This window comes from Gymnogyps californianus, chromosome 16, assembly GCF_018139145.2.
Source record: "Gymnogyps californianus isolate 813 chromosome 16, ASM1813914v2, whole genome shotgun sequence".
Classification (NCBI taxonomy): domain Eukaryota; kingdom Metazoa; phylum Chordata; class Aves; order Accipitriformes; family Cathartidae; genus Gymnogyps; species Gymnogyps californianus.
This window is the reverse complement of record NC_059486.1, coordinates 13555616-13581698: the sequence shown is the minus strand read 5'-3', so window position 1 is coordinate 13581698 and position 26083 is coordinate 13555616. Positions and strand designations below refer to the sequence as shown.

At 53.1% G+C, this 26083-nt stretch overlaps 2 protein-coding genes across 3 annotated transcripts; one reads left to right on the top strand and one right to left on the bottom strand.

The window, feature by feature from the left end:
- Nucleotides 1-286: 286 nt before the first annotated feature.
- On the top strand, nucleotides 287-15015 carry CAMKK2 (calcium/calmodulin dependent protein kinase kinase 2). The gene is made up of 18 exons (XM_050906472.1): nucleotides 287-333; nucleotides 4785-4913; nucleotides 5333-5819; nucleotides 6576-6623; nucleotides 7040-7093; nucleotides 7252-7303; nucleotides 7396-7529; nucleotides 8175-8211; nucleotides 9038-9059; nucleotides 9352-9440; nucleotides 9678-9877; nucleotides 9968-10021; nucleotides 10484-10557; nucleotides 11112-11199; nucleotides 11448-11543; nucleotides 12099-12227; nucleotides 14179-14279; nucleotides 14671-15015. The coding sequence occupies exons 3-18, from the start codon at nucleotides 5382-5384 to the stop codon at nucleotides 14741-14743; spliced, it is 1689 nt and encodes a 562-aa protein (XP_050762429.1). The 5' UTR covers nucleotides 287-333; nucleotides 4785-4913; nucleotides 5333-5381; the 3' UTR covers nucleotides 14744-15015.
- A 3932-nt stretch (nucleotides 15016-18947) lies between these two features.
- P2RX4 (purinergic receptor P2X 4) lies at nucleotides 18948-26083 on the bottom strand. Of its 2 annotated transcripts, XM_050906471.1 has the most exons (12): nucleotides 25928-26083; nucleotides 25057-25204; nucleotides 23960-24031; nucleotides 23793-23865; nucleotides 23209-23305; nucleotides 22945-23025; nucleotides 22698-22839; nucleotides 22223-22359; nucleotides 20694-20787; nucleotides 20542-20607; nucleotides 20356-20451; nucleotides 18948-19634 (listed from the first exon to the last, which is right to left on the bottom strand). In XM_050906471.1, the coding sequence occupies exons 1-12, from the start codon at nucleotides 26056-26058 to the stop codon at nucleotides 19602-19604; spliced, it is 1170 nt and encodes a 389-aa protein (XP_050762428.1). In that variant the 5' UTR covers nucleotides 26059-26083; the 3' UTR covers nucleotides 18948-19601. The 2 variants fall into 2 exon arrangements, with proteins under 2 accessions (XP_050762428.1, XP_050762426.1); XM_050906469.1 differs by lacking the exon at nucleotides 18948-19634 and having other exon boundaries at nucleotides 20290-20451.

Here is a 26083-nt window from a genome sequence, read left to right as displayed (position 1 = left end):
AACCAAAACAAAAAAAGCCCACCCCAAGGAACGGCTTACGGGGCGCTGGGCGGGCAGGATGCGGCTGCCCGGGGGGAAACCTCCCCTTCCCCGGGGCGGAGCGGGGCCTCCCTCCCTCCTTCCCTCCCTCCCTCCCTCCCTTCCTCCTTCCTTCCCTCCCTCCTTCCCTCGCTGCCGCCGCCGGAGCGGAACCGAAAGCGAAGGCGGCGCCGGGCGGCCGCGCTCCGGACCCGCGGGCGGCGGCGGCGGCGGCGGCGGCTCCGGGGGCTGCGGCGGCTCCGGGGGCTGCGGGGGGCCGCTGCCTTCCGCCGGCGGAGCCCCGCGTCCCGCCAGGTCGGTGGCTGCGGGTGCGGACGGGGAGGCCGGGCGGGCCCGGCCGGGGGATGCGCCCGCGGCTGCGGAGACAAAGCCGCGCCCGGAGGGACCGGCGGCGGGCGTGGGCGGCCGGGGCTGGGGCCGGGCCGGGGCCGGGGATGCCCTCCGAGCAGAAAACGGCATCTCCTTCAAACGGGGCTTTTCCCGCGGGGCTCGCAGCCGGCCTGTGCAGGTATTTTGGCGATGGGGGGGGATCGGTGCTGTCATTTCCCCATCCCGCTTTGGGGAGCTGTGCTGTGGCCGCCCGGGCCCGGTAGGCATCCCGCTCCCGCTCGCCTTCGGCCGCCCGCCAGCCCCGATATGTGCCGGTGGTAGCCGATGAGCTGGCAGCATCCCAGGCTTGGGGATGTGACAGGGTGGTGGCCGTCCCTGGGACATCAGGTGTCCCGCAGACCCCGTGGGGCTCCTGCCCAAAGAGGCGAGGACTCGGAGCAGGGGGACTGGGGAGAGTTAGGCCATGGGGTTGGGAGAAGGGGGGGATTTTTAAGGTCAAGGGGCAAGTGAGAGGCCAGGAGAAGATGGAGAGGATGGAGTTGATGGAGCGACTGTCCAGGGGACAGGTCTCATTAGCAGAAGCCACAGGTTGGGTTGCTGCGAGTGACCAAGCGTGGTTAAGAGGTGAGACGCAGCCCTGCAGCCACGTGCGCAGCACAGAGCATCAGGAGCATGAAGGTAGCAATAAAGACCAAAAGCAGGGGTGGGATGACTGCAGGAAGCTGGTGCGATGGAGCTATGGGCTGACCGCGCGGCTGTGCGATGCTACAGGAGCAGAAACCATCCCTGGGGACAGGACCGGGTTGTCCTCAGGGCCAGGAGGACTGCGCTGGGCAGGGGATGTGTGGTGGCTGTGGGCACTGGAGCTGCCTTCATGGCCCCCAACCGGAGAGGCAGCCCCTCTCCTGGGAGAAGGAGCCTCGTCCCTCTCCTGGCCCCTCTCCGTGAGCACTTCGTTTTGGGAAAAACAGCCAACAAAACCCAAGAGCCCATCCCTGCGAGCGCTGCAAGGGGTGTCTGATCGCCCAGCGCCATTCCTGGGAAGGCGGCTGTTATCAGATTGGGGAGGTAATTTGGAGGAGGCTTTGCTTTCAACTCAGCCCTAATGTCTTTTAAGTGGCGTTCACAAAGTGCAGAGCCGCTCTTGTGTCCTCTCTCGCGGGCATCGCGGGCTGGAGCTGTTTTTTCCAGGAGAGCCGGGAGCCACTTGGCAGCTCTGGGCAAGGTGATTGTGGTGCTCTGAGCTCATCCCGGCCCATGCTCAACGCCATGTCCGGAGCTTACACTCTTGTTTTGGGATGCTCATTATATATTGCTTAAGCAGTATTAGGCAGCATCATCAAGATTATAAAAAATCTCGGTAAAGATGTTTTTTAACTCCTATTGAAACCTGCCACCGGGTTTCGTGCTGTTAAAATGCTACCAGCCCGGCTTTGCATTTTTTTCCCCAGTTCTTTCCACCCTGTGTTGGATGGGGCAGGCAGCGCAGGAGGCTCTGCCATTCGCCCCGGGGGCAATGAAAAGCTTCGCTGCTTGGGCACAGAGACCTGGCATAGATGGGGTCTGGGTGCCTGTTTCCAGTATCTTGTTATTTCGGGTGTCCCCTGACTTCTTTAGAAGCTGCTGAGAGATTTTTTTCCATTAAAAGTCAGGCGGGGATGCATATGGTCTTTGTATACTACAGTGACTAATACATTTCTGGCAAGGTCTGCGCTCGCCCGTAGGAAGGGAAACTGTGATCGATGCCCCCGTTGCTGCAGATGACACCGCTCTTGGCACTGCCGCTTCCACCGCTGACAGTGACCGGGGAAAGCAAAATAGCCGCTGGACTCTGCCCAGCGAGAGCCGACAACTGCCCCGCACGCTGGCCCTGGTTAACTTTTAACCGCAGACCTTCGGTTGTAGCAGGGGGAGAATCCTCTGCGAGTAAAATCAGCCTTGGTTTAGGTGATTTGTGTTCGGTTTTGTTATGAACCGCTTTTTTTTGCAGTGCGTGAGTTCACCCCCACGGAAGGATGGATGGAGGTGTCACTGCTGGAGCTGCCACCAAGTCTTACTCCCTTGGGAGGGTCTGACCCTGGCACCGTGTCCGGCCTCGCCGGAGGGAAGTGCGTGGCAGGGGGAAGGCGAGCGCGTGGCAGCCGGTGGGAGCCGGGGACACCGTCCCGTCGCCTGCCCTGCGCCTGGGTAGAGAAACAGCTCCAGGGAGGGAAGGACAGGCCGATGCGTCCGTACGCTCCGATTTAAATCCGTGCAGCCAGCGCGCCCTCCGAAATCGGTCGGTGCGTTCCCATCCGGAGGTGGCCGCATCCCAGCAGGGATCAGGCAGGGACCACATGCTCACAGCAGAGCTGGGGCGGCAGGAGGGGGCTGTGAAAATCATTTCACCCTCGCGGGGGCCGATTTCGCTCCCATTCGTTTCCGCTAAAGCCACGTGGACGCTGAGCGAGAGGGAGAGCCGCTGCCAGGGTTTCACAGACCTCTTTTCATTTTAATATCCCTCTCCTTGCTGAATTAGATGCGAGACTGATTGCTTCGATAATCCTGCTGCAGCCGCTATGGGTTATATATGGATTGCAGCCAAAAGCCGTGCCGATAAATCATTCCTATACATCAGGCTGTTATATTTCCTGAGGATTTTGTAGGCATGTGCCTGTGCTGTTCGCTTTTACATAAGGATCTGCTGGAGTTCATACCAGAATGTGCCGCTTTTCCCCGGGCCAGGACCCGGGTGGGTTGGTGAAGCCAGAGCCCCCGGGCTGTATTTCCCCTCTTAGGGTTTATTCCCCCCATTCCAGCTATTTTAGTTTTCCCTCTGGCTGGGAATACGGCTGTTCTCCTCCTCCTCCTCCTCAGCCTCCCCATGTGCTTATTAAGGAGAACTGGCTGCGTTATCGTTAGCAGTTATCCCACGTCCCGCGGGGCTGTGTTCAACAGTGGGATCCCACTTTTGGGTTTCTCTCGGGGAAGGTATCATCTCACAGGGCAATTTTTGCAAAACCCCGTGCTTGGCCCCTCTGCATGAGGGAAAAAACCCGCCGATTTTCCACCCTAGCCGATGTTACGATGGTGCTCGGATGACTTTTAGCCTGTTTACAGAGCCCGGGGAAGCCTGCTTGAATTAATCACCCTTGATATGTTTATCCTGGTCAAGCCAATTAACTCCCGCCAGCCAGGGCACGCTCGGCTCTCAAGCGTGGCAGAGACTTCACAAATCAATTTTGCTCTAGCCCGGCAAAGTTTAGCATGAACCCTTGGAAATTCAGACGCAGGCGATGCTCTGGGGACAGGACGGGATGCCCGGCCGTGCCGTGCCACCGCTGGGGACCGGTGCTGCAGCCAGCAATGCTCCTGGGGTGGCTTCGTCCCGGGGCCGCCCCGACGAGCTGCCTTTTTTGGTGCGGCCGCGGCGCACGGCGAGGGTAGAGGGCACGGCATTTGGGATCGGCTCCGGCTTCGGGGGACGGCTATTTATATGAGCCCGCTGGCGGGGTGCCCAAAGCAAGCCAGGCAAATGGCAACTGGCCTCGAGATGCATCCCTGCGGGTTTGGGATGAATGTGGGGGGGGGGGGGGGGGGGCTGCCTGTTTGTTTTAATCCATTTTGGGAGTGCATTAAAACACGCTGCCGTGGCCGCCAGCAGCGCTGGGAGGGGGAATTTTGCAGCTACGATGCCCGAGACTCAGAGCTCCGGCTTGGCTTGGCTGGTGACTCCCGGCTCGTTTGCCCAGCAAAGCCCCAGCCAGGAGCGGATTCAGCCCCACGAAACGCGGCGTTTCTGAAATAGTTTGTCCTTGTTGCTGTTCATCGGCTTATTTATAGCCTTCCCATCCCCTGCGTTTCTCTGCGCCTCGAAGCGGCAAGCGGCGCCGGGTTGGCTTTAGCTCCGGGCTGATCCTGCTCGGGCAAAAAAAAGCTCCGGTTTATAGATTGGTGTTGAAAACAGCAATTAGGCCATTGTGAAGCCTCAAGGAAGGGGGAGATGATTTGATTTCTATGCTTGACCCGTAATTTCTGCTGGGCTGATTCAGAGCGGTTGTGCTGCGGGTACATCACGGAAACTTCAATGGAGATGAGCGGAGCTAATTTTAACCAGCCGCCTTGCCGAGGTGTGGGAACCAGGCAGAAAAATGCCTCAAACCTTGTTCCTGCTTCTGGGCTGTTTGTTTCGGGTTATTTTTTTTTCACTTGCTTCTGCAGCAGCTTGTTAACCTAGAAATTAAAACCAGCACCAGCGTTGCGGCAGGGAAGAGCGATGGTTTACAACCAACCAACCATCGAACTGCCCCGGCTGCTGCAGGGCGCCCGGCATGCGTGAATTAACACCGTTTTCTCCTCTTTTTGAATTATTTTATTTTTTATTTTTTTTTTTTAAATTTTGTTGCTAACAGAACTGTTTTCTCATTTATCTCAAGGTTCAGGAACCTGATTTTTGCACCGAAGGCTGTAGGGAACCCAGGGCGAGGAAGAGAAATCGCTGGCAATGATGGGCTGCGGGAGGAGGCAGTGAGCCGGGGGGGGGCTGATCCTGCACCCCACACTTGGTAAGCGGGTCCCTGTGCCCCTGAACTGCTTCGTTCGGGGGGTGTTTGGCAGAGATGTGCCTGCTCCAACTGGGACCAAGCAGTAAAGCGGGGAACTGAGCAGTATTTACGCTGGTATAGTGCAGGGCTGGATCCTGCCCCTGTAAAATACCCCTTTTGAGGTATTTCTGTAGTGGAGATGATGGGGTTGTTGTTCCCTGGAGGTGTTAAATAAAGGAGGTGGAAGGAGCAGCGATGGCGGCCTTGGGGCTGAGGTCTGCCCCGTGGCAGGGTGGGTGCACATCCCGGTGCCATCCTGCGCCGCTGCCTTTGGCTTTACCATCCCCTATGGGATGAATAAATTAATCTGTAGAGTAACGACGGGTGGGAGGAAATCTCGCTTTCCAGGGGAGCCTGGCTGAGCTGCCCTGTGTTTGCAGGCACACCTCCCTGTCACAGCGTGGCTGCCATGAGGCCGTCGGTCACACCATGCCATCATGCGTCCCCGGCAGCTCGCCCACCCCGCGGCCCCTCTGCCGTGACGGAGGCTGCGGCCGCCGAACGCCCGGGGTGCTGCGGGACCCCCAGCCGCTGAGCCCCCGCCGCCCCGGCATGGCCTCGCTCATCGTGGTGACCGAGTACGACGCGCCGGGGAGCGCGAGTGAGGAGGAGGAGATGAACGCGCCCGGCGGCGAGGGTTTTGGGGACGGTCGGGAGCCGAGGGCGAAGCTGCACCTCTCCGGCCGAAAGCTCTCCCTGCAGGAGCGGTCGCAGCCTGCCCGCTCGCCCGGGAGCGGCGACGGCACCAACGAACGCTTCATCTACCCATCCCTCCCTTACTCGCCGGTGACGTCCCCGCACTCCTCCCCGCGGCTGCCGCGGCGGCCGACGGTGGAGTCGAACCGCGTGTCCATCACGGGACTGCAGGTGAGGGGGGATGAACGCCGCTCCCATGGTTCTCCTGCCCCCCATCCTCCTGGTTTCCCCCCCGCCGTGGCATTGCTTCTCGCTTGGTTTTTTGGGATAAAACCCCGCGGCGTGTCCTCAGATGCGCGGCGGGAGGCGGCGGGATGTGCTGGGCCACCCTGGGCCACGGCGACAGCCCTCGGGGAGGTGGGACCTAGCAGCTCACCACTTTTTGTGCCTTTTGCAGATGCCGCCAGCTCTCACGGCTGCATTTTGGGGGAACCGGCGGCGTACCGCGATTTTCCTTTTCTCCCCCTTAAAAATAAAAAAGGAGAGAGACCCGCTGAGATCTAAAGAGAAAACAGCCCTGCCTGCCCCCAGCCTGCCAGCGCTGACAGAAACCAGGCAGCAAGCGGCTGCTTTGCCCATAAGAAATAAAAATACTCTTCACCAGCGTTAAACCCCCCCCGGGGCTCTCCCGGCTGCTGATCCCCACCGCCGCCCGCCCGTCGTGCGCTCTCGTTCCACGTGAGCGGACAATATTGCCCGCCCGGCCGTTAACGTTTGCAATTAGCCGTCTATAAACACGCCGACGCGTGGCCGGGCAGCTGGCGTTTACGGCTCATGAATCAAAGCTGTCCAGCCCTGAGCGGGTGCCCGGGCAGAGCAGAATAGGGTGTGAGTTTGCAGAGAAAGTTTTGCTGGAGATTTAAAAGGAGGAGAGCAAACGCGAGCGGTTTCGTGGCTTGTGTCGGACCCTCCCCTCTCTCCCTGCAGGACTGTGTGCAGCTCAACCAGTACAAGCTGAAGGATGAGATTGGGAAGGTGAATATTGGCCGGGTTTTGGGGTGGGACGGGTGGATTTTGGGGTGGGAGGGAGTTGGGCTCGCTTTCGCTTTTCAGCCGGTGAGACGGCAAATTCAGCCGCTCGCCACCGCAACTCGGCCGGCTCCTCGCTGCGACGCCGGTCTCTTCTGGGTGGTGCCGATTGAATTGTATATTTTTAAAAAATTATTATTAATTTTCCCCGTTCCCCCTCCCTCCCACGAAATGGGGCATTTGAAGCTTTTGTTTGCTGGTGGTGTGATGCCAGACCGTACACCCCGCTACTCCCAGCATCGCCCACCAGCTCTGTGATCCCAGTGGGGCCGGATTTGCGGAGGAGCCCGGAGCCTGGTTTGGTGCTGTGGGTTTTTTTGGACCGTCCCTAACTGCTCCCCCATGGCTGTGCCCCTCTCTAGGGCTCCTACGGGGTGGTGAAGCTGGCCTACAACGAGGACGATAACACCTACTATGTGAGTAGTGCACGGCCCCAGAGCCCACAGCGGGGTGGGTGGGATGGGGATGGATCCCCTCCGCTGACTCCCTGCCTGCCTCTGTGCCGGCCCCATCCCGCCGGCCCCGTTTTATCCTTGATTTGCCCCAAATCCCACGTTTTTTTCCCCTCTTGCAGGCAATGAAGGTTCTCTCCAAAAAGAAGCTGATGAGACAGGCGGGCTTCCCCCGTAAGTGGCGCAAAAGCGTTAGGGTGGGGGATGCTTTGGGGACCCCGGGAGCTCGTTCCCAACCGGACACCCCATCTTTGCCTTTCCCGCAGGCCGCCCGCCGCCCCGCGGGGCCAAAGCCGCCTCCGAGGGCTGCCTGCAGCCCAAAGGGCCCATCGAACAGGTCTATCAGGAGATCGCCATCCTGAAGAAGCTGGACCACCCCAACGTGGTGAAGCTGGTGGAGGTAAGCGCCGGCCGGCCCCTTCCCGAAACCCACCCCGAGCGTGAAGGAGCCTGGATGCTGCGGGGATGGGCTACACGTTGGCTTGGGTGAAGGGGAGCGACCGCAGAGGGGCTGGGATGGCCATGGCAAGTCCTGCCTGTGGGAGATTTGTGTTTTCCCTGGTTTAAAAGGTTTTTTATTCCCACCTCCCAAAAGAAGAATTTTTTTTCTTCCCTGCCCAGAAAGGGAAATGCAGAAAAATGTTGCTTCCTTGGAGGAAACAAGTGCTTAGATGGGTTTTGGGGAGGAACTGGTGTTTCTGCCGGTTCTGTGGTGCAGCCGCCCTGCCTTCCACCCACTGATTGTATGAAACGGTCCAAAAAATCAAGAATTAAGGATGTGCAGGCTGGAGTTTATTTGGCTTATGAGTCAGATGATGCTTCCTGTGTGTTTTAAATATTTACTTCCTTGAAGTACAGCTATATCTCTGGCCTCTTTTTGGTTTTTTTTCCCACCTCTTGTGGGTAGAAGCTCGGAGATTAGCAGACCATGCTAATGGTGCAAATGGTGCAGAACTGAGATGGCTGCTAAATAAAAAAAATCACACCAGTTTAATTTGCAAGGTTTTTTGGTGCTGTGTAATTGCCTTTCTGCTTCTTTCGGCAGGTCCTGGATGACCCCAGCGAGGACCACCTGTACATGGGTAACTGCCCACTGCCCCGCGGCGCTCGCGGGGTGTCAGCAGGATGGGGGTTTGCCGGGGCAAAGGGTTCCCCCCGCATTTAGGGGCGGCTGCGTGCGGGGTTGGGTCTCTCCTCCGGAGCAGATATGGCCTGGATGTGCTGGAGGAGCAAATCCCCTCTAATGGTCGGAGCAAACGCGATCCAGTCTGGGTTGAGAAAGGAGACAGGAGTGCTTGATAGCACGTTATAGGCTTTAATTCAACGTCAGGGCATGCTTTGCTATGAGAGGCACCAGCATTTATGTTCTCAGCTTTGAAGCCAGGCTGCTAGAAAGTAGTTTTATTTCTTTGGCTTTGAGAGCAAGGCACGTGTTAATTCTCCACGGTACAAATGAGCCACTTCTCAACCTGTCTTGCAGACTGCAGTGGTTTGCTTGATGTAAATACACACACTTTTGGAGGTGGCATTTCTTTTCCGTCGTTTATGTTCAGCCTGTACTAGCGGAGGAGCGTGCGATGCCTTCATGGCCAAGTGCAGAGGTTTGCTCGAGGCGTGGGCTTGGCCTTGGTCTTGCAGGGAAACTGAGGGTTTCAGGGTGCCGTGCGGAGGGTGTTTCGTGATGCTGAGGCTGCAGCACAGAGAAGGTAGTCGGCAGCATCCCCTTTACTGAAGACAGAAGCATGCAAAATGGCGTGTGCCTTGCATAAGACAGCATCTCCTTTCTAAAAAAACCTGTATTGTTTTCATAATTTTTGTCATCAAAATAATTGCTTTTGTGCTGGGACTGTGCTTGCAGGAGCTCTAACCTGTAAGTGATCAGTAACCACTTTTTCTTTCGTGTTTCAGTGTTTGAACTGGTGAAGCAAGGGTGAGTATTGAATTCCAGATTTAAACGTACCAAAGCATGAACGTGAGATGGGTTTGCGGGTGACACAGCTCGGCCACCTGAGGTGGGCACGGGACGCAGAGGCGATGGGGAGGTTCATGGTGGGTCCCCTACGGGTTTGGGTAGCATCTCCCCAACCTAGTTACGGTTGTGTACAGCCCGTATGTGCCTGCGTTGGGGGCTGCGTGCTGTCGCTGGCCGGTGGCAAAGCCTCCGGGACCTGTTTCGGCACATCCAGATGGGGAACGAGCTCCGTCCTCTGTTGCCTTTGCAGTCCCGTGATGGAAATCCCAACCCTGAAACCTCTCAGCGAGGACCAGGCTCGGTTCTACTTCCAGGATCTGATCAAGGGTATTGAATACTGTAAGTGTCTGTGCAAAAAGGATGGGATTTCTTATTTTTATTTTTTTCTAAACACCTGGGGCTGGACTTTCTGCTGGTGTACGATGCTGTTTCTGGTGGCTCATCTGCACAGGGGTTTTTGAAGCTGGGGCTGGTAGTGGTGTTAGCAGAAAGGCTTACAGCCACGCGGGGGCTTTGTGGCTCCTTTGCTGCAGACCGGTGCTGCTGCTGAATTGCTTGTTTTTCCTTCGGCTGCAGTGCACTATCAAAAGATAATCCACCGGGATATTAAACCTTCCAACCTCCTTGTGGGGGAAGACGGGCATGTCAAGATTGCTGACTTCGGAGTAAGCAACGAGTTCAAGGGAGCCGATGCTCTCTTAACCAACACGGTGGGCACCCCTGCCTTCATGGCCCCAGAGACGCTCTCAGAAACCAGGAAAATCTTCTCTGGAAAGGTATTTAATAGCAATTTGAGGGGTTTTGGACTAATCTTCCTTGCACATGCTGTCGGTTGCAGATCTAACTATGCTTTCTTTGCTCTGCAGGCTTTGGATGTCTGGGCCATGGGGATCACGCTGTACTGCTTCGTGTTTGGGCAGGTAATGAGACTGATTTTTTTCAATGTTGGTGGTGGTCCGGGGGGGTTTGGCATGTGCCTTCCGTGTGCCAGGTACGCGGTGGGATTTGCACCCTGCACCCGTGTTCAAGCAGTCGGGTATTGCTGAGGGGAGACAGGGATGTGTGGGTGGAAATGGGAAACCTCTGCCTGTCCGCGGGATGGGTGCAGCCAAAAGGGACGTGTTTCTCTTTTTCCCTGGGGAAAGAATTCTGTGCCTGGCCAGATTTTTTAGGAAAGGAGCTGTTGTAGGAATTTGGTCATTTTTAGTCAAATGTTATTTTCATTGCATTTAAAAGAAGACAATGATCTTCTGGTATTTCCCTATAACTGGCTCTTTGCTCTCTTTCAAACCCTATGAGATCCCGATGCTCGACTGGCTGCCCCACTGCCGCTTCTTAACAGAGGTTGTTGCTTTTCTCATTGCTCTTTTTCTTCATGGTAGTGCCCTTTTATGGATGAAAGGATCCTGAGTTTACACAATAAAATCAAGACCCAAACGTTGGAGTTCCCAGACCAGTAAGTACTCAAAAAAACCCCTACCCCTCAGCCCTTATTTTAAAGCTCATTCGAGCCGTTTCTCAGGCGCTGCCTGGGTGAGGCTGGCCCCGCTCCGCTGCGGTTTTGCAAAACTCAGGCTCTGAGCCCTTCTGTTGGCCCTCGGCCCTGGAAAACTTCCTTTGCATTAAACGTGAAGGCAACATCTCTTGGTTTGCAGTTGCCGAAGGAGTGATAGAAGTTGCAGAGGCGTTTGAGGGAACGGATTAACCTCTGCAGTTGCTGCCTCTTGGGTTTTAGCCTGGGTAGAGTTGGTATCGGGCTCTCCCAGCCCCGTACACGCGGGATCATGCTTCGGATTGCCCAAAAAGGGGATATTTTGCTTCCCTGGGGGGTTTGGGGAGGAAGGGCTGCGTGGCACCCGGGTGCACAAGTACCTGGAGCTGCATCCCTGCCAGGGCTGGGGTCCAGCCCCAACCTGCCCGGGAAGGACCACGGCATCTGGCACTGGGGCGAAGAAGGGAAGCAGCATCCAGCCCCTTCCCCGTCTCATCTCTCCCCTCTCCCTTCCCCAGGCCAGAAATTACAGATTTCTTGAAGGATTTGATTACGCGGATGTTGGATAAAAATCCCGAATCTAGGATTTCGGTCCCAGAAATCAAGGTACTGACTCAACCCCCTGGTTGCTGGCTGTCGCTTCACTTCTGTTGGGTTCTTCTTGCTCGGCTTTTTTTGGGAGTCAGTTTGATCGTGCCAGGCTAGGTCCTCCCCCTGTGCCCAGGGCCCCTGGGCAGGTAAGTCCCAGCTCCTTCCCCTTGCTCCGGGACCTGCTCAGCTTTGGGACCTTTGGTGCCTACAGAAGTCACAGGCAAAAGGAAATCCCCTGAGTACAGTATTTCCTCTGCTACCAGGAAAGTACTGTGCAACAGCCTTTCGCAGGAGATTTCTCGTCCTCCGCCCCTGCGGGAGCCTGGAAGGGGCGAGAAGCTGAGAAAATGGAGACTAAGGTAGGGGGAAAGGATTGCGGGGGAATTGCTGAACCGTTTTGTGCTCCTCCTGCAGCCGCCCGAGATGCCAGGTTTGTGGGCAAGGAGAAAGAGGGGTTTCTGCCTTCTGTCGTGGATTAATTCAGGTCCAAGACTAGGGCTCGGTGGGTCTCCCCACCGCTACTGCTCAGACGTATGGTCTGGAATAAATTGCTCCTGCCTTTTGGCGCTGTGTCATCTGTAAGATGAGAGTGAAGATAGGTCTTCTTCCCTAAAACCCACTGAGATGCCCAGTGCTGTAGGTCACCGAGGTTATTGCTCGGTTCCATAGATGGGGCCAGCGCTGGCTCCGGATGAGCCGCACCGCGGCATTTTCTGCTCCGGGCTGAGCCGTTCCCAGCAGTGCCGGGGTGAGCTGGCTCGCCGGCGAGATGGCACATCTCTCCCCTGCTCTCTGGTATTTCAGGAGCGTGTAGGGGCCATAGTTTGGGCGAGGAGATGCGTTTGCCAGGCTTGTGTTGTTTGAGTTACGAAAAAGAGGAAATCGTTCCTGACAGGCTGTGTTATTAATTGAAGTTGCACCCTTGGGTCACCAAGAACGGAGCGGAGCTGCTGCCCACAGAAGATGAGAACTGCACCCTCATCGAGGTGACGGAGGAGGAGGTAGAGAATTCGGTCAAGCACATCCCCAGCCTGGCCACCGTGGTGAGTACGAGGGAAGCGATGGTCTGCGGGCGCACGCCGGGGTCCACGCTGCCTCCTGGGGTGGTCCCGAGCAGCTGGAGGTTGCTGCTGAAGGGCAAAAGCGTTGAGCAGGATTAGAGCAAAGACCTTCCCTCTCTCGAAAACAAGCGGTGCAAGACAGGGGCTCAGCATCTCGCTGGAGGTGGCCGTACCCTGCGGTGTGGGGCAATATTGCAGAGCGGTCCCAAAGAGACCCGTCAGTGGGTTGCCGGTCTCCGCACTTGAGCTGGCTGCCTAAATATCGCTGTATTTGCTCAGGGCAAAAGAGCACCTGGTCCAGGACCTGCCCGCGCCTGGGAGCGGGTATTTTGGCCAGGCACGAGGAGCTCCTGCCCTGCTCTGTCCGTCCGGCCGTAGGAGCTGTGGGAACTTCCCAGGATGGAGATTTTATCTGGGCCACGGCACGCACCAGCCCCCGCCTGGAGCTATTCTTGGTGAATTCATCTCATCTCTTTTCAAGCTCATATTTTTATTCTCTGCAACCCGCTGTAGTGGTGAGAACCACCGTGTAACGCTGCCCTATGTGGAAAGTGAAATCCTTTGGGGTTTTGAACCTAATGATTTCTTTGGGTGCCTGCTAGCCCTTATGCTAGGAGAAACAGCAAGCAACCATTCGCAGTTCCGTGGCGCGGTGTTATCTGCCTGTAGACACCCAGGCTGTGATTTTTTTGAAGTACAGGTCTCCCCTTGAAGCCCCTTTTCCATCTCGTGGCTGTGCCCACATCTGGCTCCATTTCTGGAGCTCTCTCCCGCTTCGGAACCCTGCAGAAGTCTCTTCAACCGCAGATACGTTAATATGCAAATGTGCCTTGCGCTGCTCAAGCTGAAAAAGCAGATCTTGCTCTAAAGAGATCACCATTGATGAGGGTTTTTCCCCCCTTTCTCCTGTTCGGAGGTGAGTTGCTGCGATGCAGCGGAGGATGGCTCAGCGCTCCCAGCCCCGTTGAAAATCCAGGTGTGTTTAGCATAGCTCAGGGCAAATGAGCTTTTACTGCGACTCTTGCCTCTTAAATTACTCACCGCCTCCAGGCAGATCTTGTATTTTCCCATTTGCATTTATTCTTCAAAATTACCCTCCGGTGCCTGATCTTTGTGCACCCAACTGCAGGCGTTAACACTCGAGTATGAGATTGACGTGGCTTCGACTCTCGCATAAAATGCCTTCCCCCGCGGGACCCTGCTGGCGTCCGTGTTTCAGATGTGTAAGGGCTCTCGGTGCACTGTGGTGAGCAGATAAATAAGGCACAGAGGGACGAGAAGCAATGCCAAATGAAGCCGGGGTTCCCAGGGCGGGATGCGCATGCCGAGGCAGGGTCCAGTGCTGCTCCCGTTGGTCTCTGCTCCCACCAGTAAAATAAGTTGAGGGATGCCTGGGAAGAACCCCGACACTTGCTCTGTCTCCGGTTGCAGCTGACGCTGGGTAACTTTGTGTTTTGCAGCCAAAGCTAGACAAACAGCCAATTTTTCAGCTTGGTTTTGGTAAATGTTAAGGCAAAATTGTGCCAGTTCCTTCCTTCCCCTCTCCCTTTCCACTGAATTCTTCTGCCAGGTAATTGCAGGGAACTGGGAATTTGCAGGTACTGGATGCAGTAATCAGTAAAACCTGCTTCTTGGGGGGGTGAAAATCTTCCCAGACTTGGCTTTGCTCTCCTTTCCAGCCTCTCACACCTAGCGTGGCTCTCATCTGCGCGTTCAGTTGTTGCACCGTGGGTTTCAGACGAGGATACAGCCCCTGTATTAAGCAGCTGGAGGCTTGTAAACACGCTTCCTTCTGTTTGATTTTTTTTTTTTAAAGAGAATTTTGGCTTTTTTTCACTAGTTTTCTTAATTACTTGGGCATGAGGGTTGGATGTTTCTGTTACTCTTGAATGAAAGGAAAGCGTCCCTGATGAACTCCAATCTGGTCTTGCAGATCTTGGTTAAAACAATGATCCGGAAGCGATCCTTTGGGAACCCGTTCGAGGGGAGCAGGAGGGAGGAGCGGTCGTTGTCTGCCCCTGGGAACCTGCTGCCGTAAGTGTCATCGCCTCGCCTCGCCCCAGAAGACGTTTGCAGCTTGTCTTAATGTTCTGGAAATCGCTGCAAAGCACAGGAGCAGAATTCGAGGAGTTGGGCTTTGAATCTTTTGTGTGGGGCCATGACCGGGACGTTCACACACCCTCTGTCTGACCCGTAACCGCTCCGTGGGATGATTTTTGTGACATGACATATCCTGCCCCTCCGATGGGCCAAAAAGCATCATTTTATGGCACTTCCAGCCTGTTACAGGGGAGCTGGGGGGAGACGACACGTGCTCAGGGTCCCAGAGGTCCGGTGGCGGGGAAGGGGCAGACGCTGGTGTCTCATTGTCTGCTCTGCCTTTTTCTGAGTCGCTCAGCAACTGTTTTATTTCCTTTTAAAGCAGGAAACAAGGCAGCGAAGATAATCTGAAATGCAACGACTTGCCCAACGTGGGAGAGGAGGAACTTCTTTCGTGAACAGCGACTTTATGGTTCTGTTGAACAACTTGGGCCGGGGCACGTTATTAAAGCGTGCCGCTGAGGGTGAGCGACATTAACAGAGCCTACACCAAACACAGCATGACATGGCGCTATTTCAGTATAATGCTGGATGTAGAGCTTACATAGCAGCATGTTGTAAGACATCCGACTACTTGTCATAAACATTGAACATCTCCGATCGCTTGGACTGCTGACTTCTTGTGGGAAAGGCGCTGGCTGATAGCAGAGAGGTGAGCTATCGTGTGGAGCAGTGCTTTGCAAAAAAAAAAAAAAAAAAAAAAAAAAAAAAATCAGTCAAACAAAAATGCATTTGGAACTGCTTTTACCTGGTTTTAATGCCAAATAATTTCCGGGGACTAACGCCAGCATCCCAGGGGTGTTGTATGCCCATCGCGGAGTCGGTGGGCACACGCAGAAGGGTGAAGCTTTTGCCAAGTGGCATACACAACAGTAAAACTACACGTGCGCACTTTGAGAGTTCACGACCTACCGGAAATGTTGTTGCATCTATTTCTCGTCATTCTGGTTTGTTTTTGATTGACACCTTTTTAACTGCATGGGAACAAAGCAAAAACCCACCTTTTCAGCTTTTTAAAGAACGCCTACCTTTGTGAGCCAAGTTGTATTAAACGGCATCTTCAGGACGTTCAGAAAGTGAGGGTAATTACCTCCGAAGGTAATTAACGCCTTTCCTAAGGTCTTGGTGTGACTAGGACTTGGTAAGTTGAGTATTTAGTGTATGAAAGGAAAAGGTATTTAAGGGCTTAAGTTCAGTCTGAACTATTTTTGCTGCAGACATACACGTGAAAGGTGGTGTTTAGCTGAATGTTTGTTTTGAACAGCAGAGGAAGCACTAACAACTGTTTGTTTCTAAATCTTTTACTTGATCTAGGTAGATATATTATTAAATATAAAATTCAGGGTAAAATCCTTCACTTCCATGTACATTACATGGTTTACTACAATTAAAAACAATACAACTTATGCTATTTTTTAAGTATAGACTTAGGGCTTGCTTAGAATTTAAGATCTTACTGAAATACTTAGATTAGCTAGTAATTTTCAAAGAAACTTTTGTTTTCCAAACTCTTAATCTGGATTTTGGGGCCAATGCTATGTATTTTTTGCAAGTTCGTTACCAGTAATTTGTGAATGCCTGTGGATCAGAGGCTTGTTAGTAAATTAAGTGTATACCTAATTCATGGATTGTTTCTTATGAAGAGCTCTTTCGCCTTCAGTCAGATTACTCTGATGATTTTGCGGTGCTTGTAAAAAAGTAATAATCTATTGTGCGGCGGGAGAGATTCTGACGTCCGGACTCACTTTCCCAAGTTCTCTGTGCTCGGACAAAGCTGGAGAACGGCAGAGTGTGGGTGAGCTGGAGGAGAGTCAGGGTTTGCTTGAGGAAAGGGGTCACGGTAAGTATGGTTGTTTTGTGGATGGAGTGTGGGGCTGGCGGGGGGAAAGGTCTGACCTCTCCTCAGTCTGATGTGGTTGTGTGACCTTGAATGAGGCATTTAAAATGATGGTGTACCCAAAAGAGGGGGAGGATTCGAATGTCCCAAGCATGTGAGGGACTGCTAAGGCATAATTTTTTGCCCTGAGGAAGAAGGCACTAGGAGAGACCCACGTATTTTGATTAACGGTAAGATCTCGGTCTGCTAACCCTGGCCACGGGCGCCCTGCCTTTAGGAAGTGACCGTCCCCTTGTCTTCCTTGATCTTGGGCAGCGCAAGCAGCAGCACGCCGAGCTCCTTGGCCCCGCTGCAGTCGGACCTGGCCCAGTAATTCCTGGTTAGGACAGGTCTTTGTTAAGGCCAGGACAGCGTTAGCAAGTGCACAGGTGCCTACACAAACTGTCCCTTACATCTTTTGATCGCTTGAAGCAATGCTCCCCCTAAATCACAATTTATTACCGAAACATTGCGCTTCTGGCCTCTCTCCAAAGCCGGTGACGACGGTTCGTGGTTTAGGAGCAGTACTATGGAGTCTGGAGCCATAAGACACGCCCTGTTTTCCTCCCATTTTAGTCCAAGGCTACGCCAAAGCCCTGCTGCTTCAGCTATGGGAAAACCAAACAGGTAACTTGGGTGCCAGCACTACTACAGCTGCCTGCTCCCCCTTTCCTAAACAGGACTTTTCACGGCAGAAATGCGTGCGAGCGGGCAGCTTCGTTCTCTAACCCTGTAAACGGACTTGTTCTGCCAAAAAAAAATTTTAGGGGATCTGATTATTTGTAGCTGGTGCATAGTAACGTGTGTGGCGTGGTTTTTGTTAAAGGTGAGTTGTAGAGATGCTCTGTGCTGCGTATCTCCGGTTTGTGATTTGTCAGGTGCCTAGCGAGACAGTTTACATTTACCAAACAGGCTTGCCAGGTTGCAACGCAGCTTCTAAACAGAATAAGCTGTACCAGTTCCTCGATGCCCAGGCAGATAGTCACTGGGCCTCAGATATTACCATAGATCAGTGTCTTACGGCTAGCGCGGGCTTGGTTTGTAAGGATCCTAAAGCTCAGCACTTCCCTAAGGCGCTCTCCAAAATGATTGTCTCTTAGTGTCAGCTCCGGCAGGGCTGCAGCCAAATGCACATTTCTGAAAGAAACTCGATGTAGGTTTTTCTTGTTGATTAGTTCTGTTGAAAGCATAAAGCTTGGCTGTGTGAGGAAGATCTATCTAAATGCATGACCTGTTACAGAAGCTGTACTGTATATATAAATCTGCTCAGTCGTCTAGCTGCTGTGTCTTAGTAGTAAAGCTAGCTTTTTTCCTTCTAGTGAAGTAGACATTTTGCTTGTGCCTTGGAACTGGGCTGTAGCTTGATTTCCCCAACTCCCTTCCTTTCAAGCAAGCCCAGCGCTGACTGTAGGCTTAATGCCGGGTACTAAGCCTTTTTGGCTCTGAAAGCACACAGGAAAGTGCTAAGGGGAAACCAGGCCTCTTGTCTGAGTAGTTTTTCTTGGTGGTCCCCTCTCACCTATCAGGCAATTGATCTGTTTCTTTTCTAAGGTCCTGAACTATTGCTGATTTTTATACTGTTTGTTTAATGACCAAGGCTTGTGTTTCATTCCTACCCCTTTATTACGCATTTAACTTTATCAGGTGTATCAAGTTTAAATACTGTGTATTTACCACTTTTAAATTATATTACCTAAGGAAAAAAAAAAACCAACAAACAAACAACTAAGTGTTTTTCCACACAGCTGTTCAAGCTTCTCTGTACAAGTTGAAATAAATGACATGCAACCAACCCCAGAGTTAGTTGATCAAGCGGCATCATTACCCTGTTTGGTCTTTATCAAGCTATGAGAGTTTGCTTGTTGGAAGAGGAGTCTGAAAGCACCTTCCTATGTTAGTGAAGTCTGGTGCTCTACCATTACTGGGGATCTTGGCCCAGGACGAGACCCCAGCGGCTCTAGCCACTGCATAATCCAAACTGAGCCCTTCACATGCACAGACTGGAGCGCTGCCTCTTGGAAAGGCACTGTTTGAGTTGTGACACTCAGCTTAGCGCTCAGCAGCAGCAGGCAAATAAAGAATAAAACAAAACGATAATGCTGTAGCGAACCCACTGCGCCGCTGGAAAAAGGCAGCAAAGCCCCAGCCAGGATGCTGGAGGTATGGAATAGGTCCCAGGGCTCTGTAACACTAGAAAAGGTTCAGAGAAAGGGAAGAGCTGTACCTTGTGTGCCAGTGTGATCACTAGAGCTGCTCAAGGCCATGCGAAGATAAAAGCCAACAAATTCACTTAAATCAAATTGTGTAAACCCATTAAATGCAGCAACCCAGATACAGGGTCTGGGTGTGGTGGTGAAAAGCATGGGAGGTGTGCCAGGGAACAACAGATCTGTTCTTCTGAGCAGTTGGTACTAGCGTTTGGCTAAGGCCGTGCTGGGCTAACCCCCCCTGGCCTCTAACTTTCAAGTCTTTTCCCTTGGATAGGGTTTTAATGCAACAGAGACAGACGAGGTGTTAGGAGAACCAAGGTGGAGCAGAAGCTGTAGTTGCAGCAGCACTCTTGCTGAGAGAATCAAGAGGCAAAGCAGACAGCAGCACTGGCTTCCATAGCTCTCCAGTAACAGCTGGTTTCTGTGTAAAATGAAGACAGTTCACTGACCCTAAACTTCACAGGCCCTGGGGAAAAATAAACAAGCAAAACCCAGCTTGCAGGACTCCAAGAGGGCTGAGAGAGGGTAATATTTTATTCAAAAGAAAGTAAATTTTAAAGTAGTAACATAAAAATTAGACAAAACAGGAAAAAAAATTCTGTAACCAGTAAGCCATTTACCATAGCACAATGGAACCAGACACTGCTTTGTCTTGGTCTGTGGCCACTGGAGCTTGGAGACACTATTAAATAGTAGGCACAGGCTCAGCTAAGCATCACAATCCTTCGGGGCAAGGAAAAGTGATTTGACAACAGCAAGGAGCTGCTCTCCCAAGATTAGGCAACACCTGGCAGGGGCCACGTTCACTGTAAGGAAGAATCTGTGCCTGTTACCGGTGAGCTCAGGGAAAGGAGGACCGTCAAAATGACAATGCCAGAGCAGTCCCTGTCCCAGGCTTAGCCGGTGTAGAGGCCTGGCATAAAAGCACAATTCTCCCTCTGTGCTTAGTGCAATTAACCTGGAAAGACAGCAGACAAGGAGCAGATCCAGTTCTTCTCTCTGGGGATTGGCTCCAGCCAGCAAAAGTAGTGAAGAGTAGTGAAGAAGGTCCCTTTCTCAGGTTTGTTCCCCTTTTCCTTCCAACGAAGAGGGGGTGGGTCTCATGGCAGGGTCAGAGTAACGTTCACAGCAGCAGTTTACAGCAGCAGTTGGTGCTGTAGCAGCAGGAGCTCAGGAGTTTGTTCCGTATGTCTCACTGACTCCCTGCAAGGATCAGAGATTACAGTTCTCTGCCAGAAAACTCTTCTTTCTCCCCCTTCCTCTCGCATAAAACCCTCTGCACAGGCAAGCTACTCTCCGCTACTCAGACTTTACTTTTCCAGTGCCACAAGGTCTTTCGATTCAGAAATCCACCCTCTGCAGCCACACTTCCCACCAAGCACAGGGCTGCAGGGCCAAGCTCTACCTTTAGCACCAGTCAAGCAACCCCACTACCCCACTAAATCCTTCTACTGGCCAAACAGATCATTGGGATCCTGGAGGGAGCCGTAGCTGTGGCTGTCAGCAAGCTGGTCTCAGAAAATACCAACCCATTGAATGGGTTTTTGTTCACAGCAGCAGGAACCCCCAAAAGCCAAGAGGAAGGATTTGATGGGGACAGAGCTGTTGTCTGCAGCTCTCAGAAGGCAACTGCCAAGGACTGCAACCCAAAAAAGAGGTGCAGTGGGAGCATGACAAGTTCTTGAACATACACTTCCCTCTCCAAGAGTGGTTGCCCAGGAAACATGACAATATTTGTTTCTAGTGCTCCTCCCTGCAACAGCTTTGAGGTAAAAATTAGCTTCTCTGACGAAGACAAAGTTTCCTCAGAGCTGTAGTTCAAAAATCCTTGTTTGATGTGGACTTTCTACATCCTGTTTCAGAATCTCTCCAGAGTCAGAGGAGGAAGCAACTTTGCCTTCCCTCTGCCTTCACTGATGCTTACCCGTTCATAATCCTCCACGTATTTGTATTTCTTCTCCCGATAGTAGTATTTCTTCTTCATGCAATACAGAACAACAATGTCACACAGCACTGTTGCCTAGTGGAGATTGAAAGAGTTTAAGACAATGATCCTCAGAACTGAGGCACTAACCCAGAATTGAGTCCAAGTGCAGACAGTGTCACTTACCACACCAAACAGCGCTAAGCCAGAGCCGATGTTAATCATGGTAGGAATTACATCAAATTTTCCTGCCTAGAAGACAGTTACAAAGGTGAATATGTTTTTCAGCATCTCTGAAAGCCCTCACCACAAGACCTCCAGGAATTAAGTCACCCTACCTTTCCAAACACTATGATATCAAAACGGATGCCATAAGCCTTGACAAGCGTCCGTGATTCAGTACCATTACTATCCTTGTAGTATTTTGCAAACCTGGAGAAAAGATAGGTCAGAGCTTAGTTGGAAATTTTGAGGTTGCTTATGTGATCATGCAACATCCAAGTGTGCCCTCATCCCAAGAGGACGGCCTGAACATTGGTACTTTCAGAGACAAGCCCCAAATGATAGAGGGAGATTTCATGCAGGCAAGCACATATAGGAGAAAAGCCCAGAACAGGCGAATTTAAGACAGCAGTTAGCACAAGCCAAACTTGCAAAGCATAGGAAGGGGAGAAAGTTAGCTTTAGTAGGGGCGCAGAAGGACAGACAGGAAGAAATTGAGCTACACATGAGCATCAGCCCCTTCAGACAGAGGCAAGCAGGAGGCTGCAGGAGTGCAGGCAGCCACGAGAGGGCAGGGCCGGGAGTAGGCAGCGAGGGAGGCAGCACAGCTCAGCCTGGCACACAAAGGCTGTTCCTTGTCCCGCACAACGTGACTCGCAGGCAAATGATAGGGAAAAGGGATAAGAACAAATACGTGAGATCAGACTTACTCTGCCACATGGTTGACTAAGCCAGAAGGAAGCAGAGAAGAGGGTGGAAGAGAAGAGGAAGGACTGGTAAGGGGCTGCACCACGGTCTGGAATTAGCAAGAGCACTTCAGAACCTGCACCAGCCAGGCTGCGATATCCTCCAGCCGGTCTCGCCTGACACCCCAATACCTGCAGGCCTGGCACGTCCCAAACACACGCTTGTGCTGTCTGCATGACAGCGGCTTCTCAGTGAATTCAAGTTCCACCAAAAGAGATCCCCTGTGCTAAGTGAGAGTTTGCAATTCTAGAAACAAGCATAGCCCTGAGCCGTGTTTCCTCACGAGCAGGACTGTTGCAAGGTGGCCAACCCATATTATTACAGCTCTGAGTCTGGATCCCACCAGCTACCCGGCTCTGTGCTGGCGGTTTTACTGGAGGTGCTGGATCTATCCGTACCGCCCAGAATGTGTATGTGGTGGTGTATGCCAGAAGGATACTCCTGGTGCAGATACGGTCTTCAACTGACAGAGCCACTTTCTAGAGGTTAGTTTTTCCCTCATGCGCAGTGAAGGAGGTGCTTCAGTCTCCCACCCCCACGCCCCAGCCCCCTCAAATACTGCCCTATCAGCACACCCTGAAGCAGGCAGTTCTCACATTGCCACGCCACAGGAGGCTGGCCCAAACGGTCACCCAAATGCCGATGCAAATATGACTCGGACACTCCTGACACAATCAGTGGAGCTTCGCTGACCTTCCCCCTCTGCTGTGGTTTGCACACAGTGAGGATCTGACCTGCTCTATGTTTTACGGCATCAGAGAAACTCTCCAAGTTTTACAGCACCGTCGAAAGTCCAAGGACTACTTGCAACTGCCAGAGCAGTGCAGGCAGCCCGTAACACTGTGCCAGTGGCAGGCTGAGCTGCAGGGACACCAGGTGCCCTCCATAGCCACATTACCTGAAGTTGTAGCCCGGCGAGACGGTGTGGGCAGAGTCCTTGTTGTCGAGGCGCCGGAAGGAGTACTTTGGCACACAGTGGGAAGCAGCTCTGTCAAGGTTGCAGTCCCAGTTGATCTGCAGCGCCATGACTCCACCCTGCCAAGTGGAGCAGAGGAGAAGGTGAGCAGTCCAAGTGCCCGGCCAGCCCAGCACCAGGCACTCTGCTGACCAGGACCCTGATTTACTGGCCCTTGTCCCAGTCCTGGTCAAACACTCCTTCCCCCTGCTACAGAAGGGCCATGCACATAACCCCACCCAAACAAGCCAAGCCCAAATATTTGTTAAGTAGAATTGACTCCAGTCCCTCTGGCCAGAGCAGCTCTCCGTTCTGCAGTTACTGTGTCCTGTGGCTCATGCCACGAGGCAGAGGGGGACAACCACCTACCGCTCCTCTTCTACACAGCTGAGGCCCAAGAAAAGGGTCTGCCAAATACCTCCACAGCCATTTCCTGGAAGTTCTGCCCTGCAGCTTCAACTATTTTCCCTAAACGAAAGATAGGGCAGAAGGGATCTGTCTGGGAGTCATAGATGCAGTTCTTGAGGTAGGTGGAGTTGATAGTTGGGAGGATGTTTCGCCTACAGGGGAACAGAGAGAGAAGATCTGTTGCATCTTCTTCCACTCCTCCAGCTCCCCTTTACTGTCCAAGAGACCAGGTAGCGCAATCCCCCCCCACTATTTACTTGCTGAAGTTGAACTTGGGGTACCAAATGTTGTTCTTCACCAGAACAGTGAAGTTCTCAGCTTCTTGCAGGAACGCTGGCCTACAAAACAATAGGAAAAGTAAATAAGTTTCACTTATATTTTCACAAACAGGACTCTGCAGGGTCCTTGGTGATCACCTCTTCAGCTTTTCCCAATAGGACCTCATAGGGAGAAACATCAGCTGCATGCTGCTAGCCTCCTCTCAGGAGGGCCACCGCAGAGTAGGAGGACAGAGCACTCACTTTGGTATATGATAGTCATCCTCCACAGGGCACCATGCAAAGACTTCACAGGTCTTAACGGTGGTGTTGTACGGTACACACTCCCCAGTCTGGATGCCTGGAAAGACATGTGAATGGAGGTGCTACCAAGCAAAAATACAGAGGCAGTATTTGCCCTGTGATACCTCCTCACTCCATAAGGTGAAAGTAATCTGCTCAGAGGTGCAGTGCCAGTACCAAGACCCCCATTATCTTCCATTGCAATCTGTAGTGCAATTTCAGAGAAAGAAGCATCAGGTCCTTTTTCTGAGTCAAATCCTCATCTACGTGAAATACTGCTTCAGGGACTCAAGGTCTTGAAAAAGCCCTCACACTGTTTGCTAACTCACCAAAGCACACATCTATCCAGCATCCACCCAACACAGTCTAAGCCCATCTGCTCTCCCCCAGAAGAAAAATCTGAGCTCCCCTTTCAGTTCTCTTAGGTGTGAGAGAATGGGAGCAAGGAGACTGAAGTGAAATGCTGCTTCCTTCACAGGAGGGAAGGCACAGCACAGAGGTATCACAACACAGACTGAAAGGAGCCCTTGCAGCACGCTTCTTACCACTGCTGTGGGTGCTGACATATCCTGGAACACAGTTGTTCTTCACCTTGCATTCTGTTTTATCATCTGGAAGCTGGAGAGGAACAATAATTACACTAAACTCTACGAACTCTCTCCCTAGCACTCCCACCCACACAAGGCAGGATTAAAGCAGATCCTGTACCTACCTCTGGGCAGTGGCCTTGGCGCTGGTTTGGGGTGAGTATCACATTGGTCATGACAAACACAGTGTTCTCCTCCTGAACATGCAAAACGAGAATGAAATTTAAGAGTGACAGTCTGCAAAGAATATCCAAGGCACTGCCCCAAATGTCTTTATTGACAGAGCCCAGGTGGCCCCGCAGAGGGGACTTGCTTTGGACAGTGCTGGTGTAGCACTAAAGGAGCAGATTCCCACATGTATCGCCTGATGCTGCTGCCTTTAGGCAGAGGAAGGACTGTGGGATTAGCAACCCTTTCTGTCCTCCCACTCGGCCCAAATTTCCTCATTCACATTATGAAAACAGAGATCACACAGATCCTCAGGGGAGCTGCAAGTCAGGAACAGAAATAAAGCTCCAGCTGCAAGTCTGAGCACAACTCCCACTCTTTTTTTTGTAATGTATCTATTAGAAATTTGACCAGTCCTGGTTTGTTTCTCCAGGGAGCATCATTTCCACTATTTTCAGATCTGTACGATTTGGGATCTGTTGTTTGCTTCTGCTCCTCTGATACGCAAATATGATCACTCAGCCAAAATCTGGCTAAATCTGTCACTTTTTTCTGCACCACATCTCATGCAGAGTGACCCACGACTAGCAGCTTGGCCGTGCCTGCCAGCCCTGAAGGCCGCCACACATTGCCCACACAGCGCAGATTCCCACAGACAGAGTCAATCAATAACTACAGCAATCCCTCCTGTTCAGTTCCGGATCAAGTGACTTGCATGCTATTCCCGGGGTTTCTGCAAACAAGTTAACTTTGAGTTGTTTGCTTTAGAAAGCGGTAAGAAAGAGGACATGTGGTTATTGTTGCAACCTTTTCCTGAAGCCTGAAAATTCTCCCTCCTATACAAGCACACACACAGACACACTTTTCTTGAAACAAGCTTCCCCAGGGCTAGCGGTGCAGGTGCTCAGCATGATCTGCAACACAGCAAAGCTGCTTCATTCTCTCATATCAAGACTGCCCTGGAGCAGAAGCTGCTCCAGACCTCAGTGGACTTTGGCAGAGCAGTACCCGTTTGTTAGAAAACACTCCCTCTGCACGTGAAAGTGATCGATACCTGAGGAGGGATGACATAGTCAGCCACATCCCAGATCCTGGCTCCCAACGCGGATGTGTTTGTCAGCGTTACTCCTTTCACCTTTATGGTTACAGAACTGACCACAGAGTCTGTTTCCTGGTAGCCCTTCTCCCACAAAAAGACCCAGCTGCAAGAGAAGGATTGCAAGAAAGAAACAACAAAAAAACCCCAGATAAACACTATAAACCAGCCCAGGCAGTGGGAATTTCTCCTTTTTTCATATGTCAGCTGAAAGGGCCGGTCCAGGTAGTTTCATAGTCTTTCCCTACAAAAGGGTCACAGGACTCGCAATCTCCCTTCTGATTATTTTTTTTTCCCCCCAGAGTGGTTTGGCAAGGTGTAATTATTGCTGAACGACGATCACCCTCCGGCACGGTCCCCACTCCTGAGGGCTCCTGTCCTGTCTGCAGCTGCCTCTAAGCAGCCCTGCAGTTAAGCCCGGCCCAGTTACGGCCGCCCAGTTAAGCTGTCCCACCACCTGCTCGTCACCTCTTGATGTTGGCACCCACGACGGCTGCCGCAGGCGAGCTCCGGCCTCCCCTCAGCCCCGCGGCGGACGCTTCCCGCCACCCCAGCCCAGCCCGCGCCCCGCTGACAGAAAAGGGCGTCCCGGCAGCCGGGAAGCTGCCTCCCCGGCTCTCCCTGAAGGAGGCGGCCGGCTCCCGCCCCTCAGCCCCATGCCCCCGGGGGCTTCCAACGAGGAGCTGCCCTTCCTCCCTCAGGGCAGCCGCCCCGAGACCCCCCCCCCCCCTCCGCCCTCCGGCCTACAGCCGCGGCGGGGCTGCAGGCTTCCCCCGAGCGCAGCCCGGCGGGGAGGGGGACGCAGGCCGGCGCCCACCCGCCCGCTCACCCGATCACGTAGGCGAGGATGGCGAGCTGCACCCCGCGGTTGATGAGCCCCACTTTGCGGCTCCGGATCAGCACGATGCGGGGGGTGTCGTACTCGAAGAGGAAGCTGTGCAAAGCCTGGCACGACACCATGGCAGCGGCGGCCTGGAAGGGCGGG

What these genes read in the sequence shown, in the direction of transcription:
- CAMKK2 (XM_050906472.1), top strand. Translation starts at nt 5,382, where the DNA reads ATGCCATCATGCGTCCCCGGCAGCTCGCCCACCCCGCGGCCCCTCTGC. An exon ending in TGTCCATCACGGGACTGCAG is followed by an intron (nt 5,820 to 6,575) that starts GTGAGGGGGGAT and finishes CTCTCCCTGCAG; the next exon opens with GACTGTGTGCAGCTCAACCA. An exon ending in CGAGGACCACCTGTACATGG is followed by an intron (nt 8,212 to 9,037) that starts GTAACTGCCCAC and finishes TTCGTGTTTCAG; the next exon opens with TGTTTGAACTGGTGAAGCAA.
- P2RX4 (XM_050906469.1), bottom strand. Translation starts at nt 26,058, where the DNA reads ATGGTGTCGTGCCAGGCTTTGCACAGCTTCCTCTTCGAGTACGACACC. An exon ending in GATGACTATCATATACCAAA is followed by an intron (nt 23,026 to 23,208) that starts GTGAGTGCTCTG and finishes ATTGTTTTGTAG; the next exon opens with GCCAGCGTTCCTGCAAGAAG. An exon ending in CCCAAGTTCAACTTCAGCAA is followed by an intron (nt 22,840 to 22,944) that starts GTAAATAGTGGG and finishes GTTCCCCTGTAG; the next exon opens with GCGAAACATCCTCCCAACTA.